Source organism: Poecilia formosa, unplaced genomic scaffold, assembly GCF_000485575.1.
Source record: "Poecilia formosa unplaced genomic scaffold, Poecilia_formosa-5.1.2 Scaffold8, whole genome shotgun sequence".
Classification (NCBI taxonomy): Eukaryota; Metazoa; Chordata; class Actinopteri; order Cyprinodontiformes; family Poeciliidae; genus Poecilia; species Poecilia formosa.
The window spans coordinates 1,823,520-1,831,286 of record NW_006799947.1 but is presented as its reverse complement, the minus strand read 5'-3'; the positions used below and the strand labels follow the sequence as shown (position 1 = coordinate 1,831,286).

General features: G+C 38.8%; 1 protein-coding gene across 2 annotated transcripts in view; it reads left to right on the top strand.

The window, feature by feature from the left end:
* The window catches only part of mocs1 (molybdenum cofactor synthesis 1), a 13,542-nt gene extending 9,620 nt beyond the window's left edge, over positions 1 to 3,922 (top strand). Inside the window, exons 8-11 of one of the 2 annotated variants that reach the window (XM_016662185.1) lie at positions 641 to 751; positions 893 to 1,013; positions 1,096 to 1,143; positions 1,255 to 3,922. In XM_016662185.1, the coding sequence (XP_016517671.1) occupies positions 641 to 751; positions 893 to 1,013; positions 1,096 to 1,143; positions 1,255 to 2,249 (1,275 nt within the window). In that variant the 3' untranslated portion in view covers positions 2,250 to 3,922. Of the gene's footprint in view, positions 1 to 640; positions 752 to 892; positions 1,014 to 1,095; positions 1,159 to 1,254 lie in introns of both variants that reach the window. The other variant, XM_007575162.2, reaches the window with a different exon arrangement.
* The last annotated feature ends 3,845 nt before the right edge of the window (positions 3,923 to 7,767 follow it).

Here is a 7,767-nt window from a genome sequence, read left to right as displayed (position 1 = left end):
AGATAAGGATAAAAAAAAGTCTAGCGCCCCCTGCCGCCCTGGCACCAACTCCCCCACCCTCATTCACAGTCTTACTTGTAAATCGATTTTTCTTTTCTTGGACGTTTTGATGTTAGCTTGTCCATGTCTGTCTTATTCGCTGGGAAAATCAATAAGCAGCTTGAGGTGACTCTGCTGCTCTCTAGTGGCGAGAAGCCGTAATGTTTTGCTGGTAACAATTGGAATGCATTGTGGGAGATGTAGTTTGTAGTCAATTCGTGCTCAAAACCTATTTTAAGTCAATCATCGGCCTATAAAATGCTGGGGGGCACATAAAATGACATGGCGCGGGCCTTGAGTTTGACACATGTGGCCTATAGGTTGGGATTATAGGCTATCAACTCTCTTTCCAACCCAAATGAGAAAGCTGCAATCAAACGGCAAGCTTGTGTAAATTAAACCTAAGGGGTTCACAATTTATGCTACTGATGAGTCTTACAGACTTAAAGAGTCCTATGAGAACTCTCGTTGGGTTCTGTAATATTTAGAAGCAGAGCTGAGGAAAAAGTACACAAGCTATACATTTGAACTTTGACAGTATTATTACATAATCACTGAATTTGTTTCCTAAAATATTTTCAACACTTCTTTCTGCTTTCAGACTTTTAAAGTTCCTGGTTTCAAAGGTCAGCTCGGCTTCATCACCTCCATGTCAGACAATTTCTGTGGCTCCTGTAACCGTTTGCGCATCACTGCAGATGGAAACCTCAAGGTAAATGTTGACTTCATCAAATTTTCTCAAACATTATAACATGTCTTTCATAAAATGCATAAACTGAAAGCCAGAAGTCATGGCTAAGATTAAAACTCTGTATGTTCTAGTTTTTGATTTGCTTTCCTCTTTGATTCTCAGGTGTGTTTGTTCGGTAACTCTGAAGTTTCCCTCAGAGATATTCTCCGTTCTGGAGCGTCTGATGAGGAGTTATTGCAAATTATCGGAGCTGCTGTGGGCAGAAAGAAGAAGCAACATGCAGGTGAAAGCCCTCTCAGCATTGTGTGGTAGTTACCAGTTAATACATTTATCTAGGAAGTGATTCATTAGTTTTTTTTCTTCAGGCATGTTCAGCATCTCTCAGATGAAGAACAGACCTATGGTCCTCATTGGTGGGTGACTCTGCTGTACGTAATCAGTTTTTGTGTTCTTTTGCTTTTTTGCTCATGAATTATTCTGTTTAAAACTTGTCTTTCATATGTTTTCTGTTTTTGGTGTGACAGATTTCTCCGAGATGTTTCTCACAAGGCCAGAAAACCGACAAAGGGCTTCATTCATCTTTACTGAGCTAAAACGTGACCCGTTCCTTTATCTGACTGCATCTTCTGATGAGTCTCGTAAGGAGTTTCTGTGCCTTGCTAGCTGCACTGCTTCAACACAGACAGCCTTTAGTTGCTGCTTTAAGACCTCATTGAGTGGCCGTTCACTCATTAAGACCCATATTAGCAAAGAGAAGTGCCACGATGTGACGCCGCTTCACTCCTCAGACTATGATTATGATCTCATTTTCACCAGCCGTCACACTAAGAAACGCACAAATATGAGCTTCATTAATGAAGACCCCCTCAGGTACAAACAATCCAGTGTTCCTAACAACCCAAGGAGCCAGTCCCTTTCTGCTTTTTGCACACCGAATGCCAAAATGAATCAAAAAAATCTAAGTGTCAGGTTGTTTCACAGTCAAAGTTCTGGTGAAGAGCACATGCATAACACCCCATCAGCCTTAGACAGCCCCAGTAGTGCTAAACCCCAGCTGACGCACACAGACGCCGAGGGCCGAGCAACAATGGTGGATGTTGGGGGGAAGCTTCCCACACTTCGAACAGCCACAGCCAATGCCACTGTCATCCTGGGCACCGTCGCTTTCCACCTCCTCCGGGATAACCAGCTGGCTAAAGGTGATGCTTTAACTGTGGCTCAGCTGGCCGGCATCATGGCATCGAAACAGACTTCTGCCCTCATCCCGCTTTGCCACCCGCTCCCGCTGGACCACGCCTCCATCTCATTTCAGCTGGATGAGCTGCACTGCTCTGTTATTATCACTGCAACCTGTCACACCACGGGTAGGACAGGCGTGGAGATGGAGGCGCTGACGGCCGCCTCCGTGGCAGCGCTTACGGTCTATGATATGTGCAAGGCCGTGAGCCACGACATTGTCATCACGGATGTGAAACTGCTCAGCAAGACGGGTGGGAAGAGGGACTTTTACCGTCAATGAACACAGGAGAACTGAACTGCAAGATGAAGAAAGTCTTTTTCTGCAAACCCAAATGTGTACCAATAACTCGAGCTTATACACAATCACAAAATTCCATATTCATCCAAAAACAATTAGATTTTTTCTGGACATTTAAGTACAAATTTTTAACTCTGAACTTGCCTGAGTAGTAGTCAGGTCTTAAAATCTGTAGGATCTAACAGAGAAAATGGCTTTCTGGCATTTGTACTTAGATCAATTCCATTTCAAAATCAGTAACTCTTTTCGTAATCTTCCTGCGGTCTTGGCATGATGCTCAGAAGGAGTGCAGCAGATGTTAACGGTCTGACTGCGGGGAAGCGTGAGTAGAACAGGGGGCTTTGAGGAGTATCCCGTTAGACCGCTAGATAAAAGGCGGGGAGAGTAGGATAAATGGCTTGGTCCAAAGGACCCACGTCTCTTAAGACCACAGGAGTGTTAAGAATGGAACACCCACTCAACGTTGACCAGAAGCATGAGTTGTGAATTTTGACATTTTTGTGAAATTTCTAAAAAATTTAATTGTACTGCATTTCAGATCAAGCTTAAAAACCACAAGTACAATTTAACCTGAACTTGGAACCTTTTTGCTACTCAAGAACTTTTTTATTTCTATTCATGAGTGGGAAAACCAAGAGGTATTGTGGCAAGTGGAGGCAGAAGTTTTTTACTATCTGATGCAGATTAACATAAAATCACATCACTTTTTAAACATAAAGCTTATGTCCTTGGAATATATGAAAAGGACATTCCACTGTTTTCCAGACTTTTTCAAACTGTCTCTCTTTAAAAGCCTCTTCAATCACATAATAAAATCTGATTTGTAATTTCCTGACCTTTACATTACTTGAAGATTAATTTGTCTTTACCTCTAATTATTTTAGCAAAACAGTGTTCATTCTTCGTTTAATTTCTGTTTAGTAAAACACTCAGTGTCATACATGAGCTTATTTTTTCTTCTTTCTGTCTACAGACACTACAAACCTACTAAATGTGTTTCTCAGTTACAACTAACTGAATGTTGATGTTTACATTCTGAATGTCCTTAATTATCTGAAGTTATATTTCACATCATATCTGATTTGCATTGTACCTAACACCATGGATGTTTTTTTTTTTGTTTTTTTTTTTACAGTTTATTATGTTAGCTTAATGCAGCCTAACTTTTCATTATCTTGCTTTTATAAAATAGATTTCTGCATTTTTGTACTTAACATGATTTCTTTAGTCCACTTTGTAGATTATGGGTTTTACATAAGACAATGATGGTCCTCACTATGGTCTGAGCATTAGTTTATTTTCTCATAATAAAAAGTTGTATTCACTGAACTCAAATGTCAACTCAAATTTTACAAACATATGCAGACAAGTTTCCAGGGACTTATTGTAAATTTATAGTACAATATTTTGTTTTGTGTAGAAACTATAGGTCTCTGTGAAAAATTATTTCACTGAGTTTGAATCCAGAACATGATTTAATGTGAAGTAACAAGTGAGCAAACTGGACACCCATTGAGTTTTATTTCAGTTAAAATATAAGCTGTTTTTTTTTTTTTTTAAACCAAGAACTTGACAGTTATTGAAACAAATATAATCTGGACTAATGACGGTGCTAACATGTTGATCTAATTTAATAAAACATGATTCTGATTCATAAATATTTTTGTCATACTGGATGATATCCAACAAAGCTGCTCACCAATTTTCCGTTTTTCTTTTTATCTTAAAGAGTAAAGAGTGGATGGATGAATGGATGTTTTAATATGATTGTAGAAATAACCAGGGGTGAAAGTAAGGGGGTACAGCAGGGTACTGCGTACCCCTAAAAGATTTAGCGGGGGTACGCAGTACCAGCAAGAGAGGGGAGCGGCTGTCTGCTGTAAAAAAAAATCAATGGATTCACTGTGTAGCCATGAGTTCACCCACTAATTAGCCCTGACTGATTAGTTTTTCAAGAACAATCTAAAACACACTTAATCAGCTAATAAATAACTTTTTATTTTTGAGTCGATCTCGGCATTAGGTGACGAACACCGCCAGGATCCTGAGACCAGCACGTCCTCCTCTGGCTCGCTTAAAACGTTCGTAACTTTATTAAAGAACAACAACAACAAAATCAACAAAACGTGTTCAAATTAATGACCCAACAACAATAATAATCTCGGTAATTATTGTTTCAAAAACATTTCTAAAATAACTAGCAGAGCAGAAGTTTAAGATTAACTAATCAACAGTTCAGGGAGCGCTTATTAATGATCGCAAAAATAAATATCATGCCTGCAAACCTAATATCTTACCGGACTGAACAGGCACATGCAGGGAGGGCGGGGGGTGCTTGAGCACCTGCCCCTTTTGCTCCTTGCCCCCAAGTGCCCTTTTGGTCATTTTTTTTTTTTTTAATTTTTTTGGTATTGTTTTCTGCGTTGTGCTGGTTATCAAGTGAATGGACCGTGACACAGTTTCTTTCAAGTGGATGATTCTTGGTTTATTTCTGACGAGACTGACGAGAATACAAAGACAAAACAACCGTGTTAAAGGCTGCCCGTTCCAAGTCCTCTCCTGCAGGACAACTTGACAAAAGGCGGGAACACCTCTCACAACTTACAAAAAAGCTATAAACATTTTTGTACAACATACCTGACGAGAATACAAAGACAACACAACCGTGTTAAAGGCTGTCCGCTCTAAGTCCTACACAAAAGTATAAAACAAAAATTAACTAAATAGATCTATGAATAAACTGAATGTATTTAGATGGAAAAATGAAAAGCACACACCTCTCCCGTAGGACATGACAAAAGGGTAGGGGCTACGGGGCGCAAACAATTTTAAGACAATACCACAGAAGAAGAAATGAATGACTTGCTAGCAAAGCTAGATAACTGAAAAGCTTCTTCCCTTTATCGTTAATGATAGCAGTCATTCTTAAATATTGCTTATGCTATAGTGGCACATCGCCCGTCCAAAACCTATCATCTCCATAATGGATATATAAATGTCTTCTAAATGTATCAGTCCTCTGCTGGGTCCTTATGGGAAACCGAGAGCAGCAGAGATACCAGCGGCCTGTAGCCCGGTGCGGCTGATATATGCAAGTTTCCGGGGGTAGGAGGGTTCAAAAGATTTGAAGGTACGGTTTATAGTATGGTGCGCTCATAGTCTGGAAAATACTGTAATTGGTCTTAAAAGATTTTTTGAAAACAAATTGATTATCTGCAAATAATGCCATCTTTGAGTGTCTTTGCTGTAGTAGTGACTAGCGGTGTAATCATGTAATTTTATTATCACTAGATGGCAGTAGGTACAGAACATTTTACATTAAAACAAGATAATTAGAATGTCACACACGACATTGTCGTGGCCCTGTTCAGGTGTATTTTTGAAGTGTACATGTTAAGTGCAATTTGAAATAGGAAATGTAAAATATGATAAAAATAAATGTTTGAGTTTATTTAATTCCTATTCAAGACAGTTTGATAAGAATGACTATATATGAAAGCAGAAAGAGATGAGTGGGACTGGAAAATTTATAAAGAAAAAAACCAAGAGGAAGCACAGTGATGAAATGGGGCTAAGCAGCAGGACTACAGCAGGAGTACAGCAAGTTAGCAAGCACGATATAATTTATGCGTACATCCATCGGAACCAGGTTGGGGGTAGCAGTCTAAGTAAGGAGGTCCAGACTTCCCTCTCCCCAGCCACTTGGGTCAGCTCCTCTAAGGGAACCCCAAGGCGTTCTCCGCAACCCCGGCTCCAGACGAGTTTAACATGGGGGGCACGTTGGCTTATTTTGGGGGGCCAAAATTAATTTAGGTAGCAATAATAATGTTACTCAAGTAAAATAAAAAGGTACAGTGCGGTAAAACTACTCTTATAAGTATCTTTGTTCCAAAAAAGATACTCAAGTGAATGTAACCAGTACTACCCACTGTTGAACATAGATAACATCAGTAGCCTATACAGGCTACTTGTTAACAAGCTTAACATGCTGTATTGGTATTAGATAGTCATCTTTTAGCTAACATCACCTGCATCCAACAGCGTTACTCATTTAAATGTGTTTGTTTTGGGGAAAACTGTGCAAAGTTCTTTGCATTTTGCTGATTTGTTGCCATGATTATAACACACCTGTGCAGCTCTGCACAGCAGCAGGTTTCCGTTGCTGCAGCACAGGTATAAACCCAGCGCAAGCATCTTAGCGCTCATGTTGAGTTCAAAGGCGGCTCGGAAATCGGGTTACAATGTGTTAACGGATTAAACAGTTTTAACTGCTGAAAAAAGTGACAGAAGGCACAGATATGGGAAGTGCGGAAACCCCTACTGTATCAAATTGACATAGGAATAAAAGAGAGTTGGCCATTTTAAGGTATTAACAACAAACAGCTTCCAGTCCAAGGGGGGCATGGCTGACTCTAGCCGAGAAACAAAGGAACATTTGTTATGACAAGAGGAAGGTCTTGTGATAAGATGAAGTACTGAGGCTGTTTTTAGAGCAACATCCCCATCTTCATTTGGTTTGATTTGCATTTAACATAATTAGTTTTTAAAACTGAACAAGGATAAAAAAAATAATAATAATAAAAAAAAACTGTCAACGACTTTACAGTAGGAAGTTCTGAGCCTGTTTTCAGAGCAACGTCTCCATCTTCATTTGGTTTGATTCACATTTAACAGAATCATTTTAAAACTGAACAAAGGATAAAAAAAAAAAAAACAACAAAAAAAACTGTCGATTTTTACAGTAGGAAGTTCTGAGCCTGAGCCTGTTTTCAGAGCAACATCCCCATCTTCATTTGGTTTGATTTGCATTCAACATAATTGTGTTTTCAAAACTGAACAAGGAAATATGCCTGTATTTGTTTTTGTTAAACATTTTACCTATGTTCTGAACGATATTCAGAGGTACCAACCTTAAAATACTTTGTAAGTTGAATAAACAGATGTGACAGAATTCCATACATCATATAAATACACCCCCAATCCATTCCTGGTTCTTATTTCCAGAGGTTATCAATGGACAGTTGGGGTATGCCCCGGACAGGTCGGTAGTCCATCCCAGTGTGCCAGAATTGTGAAATGAAAAGTTAAATAAAAGTTTCCAAAACAAACAAATGAAAAACTTGGTGGATCAAGCTGAGTTGGTTCCTTGGAATCATTTGGGATGAATAATTTGTTCTGAAGCAATAGATTTGTTTTATTGGAGCCTGCTATAAGACTATTTGAAGTTCCAAAACTATGCTTCATTCTTGGCCTATGAAGTTATTTTTGTCCTCCATAGGATTTATTACTACTATTACTACTGATCAATTTCTCTGTAAAAACAACTCATAATCATGTCAAGGCTGTAACTTTCAGTCAAATTGTTAGTTGTTAAGAAACAAAACTCTAAAACAAATAAATAAATAAGGTCTTGTTTGTTTTTTTTGTTTTTCCAGATCTTAAAGGTTAACAATATTTTCCATGCCGTTTTAAAGGAAATACTGCAATCTGTTACAAATTG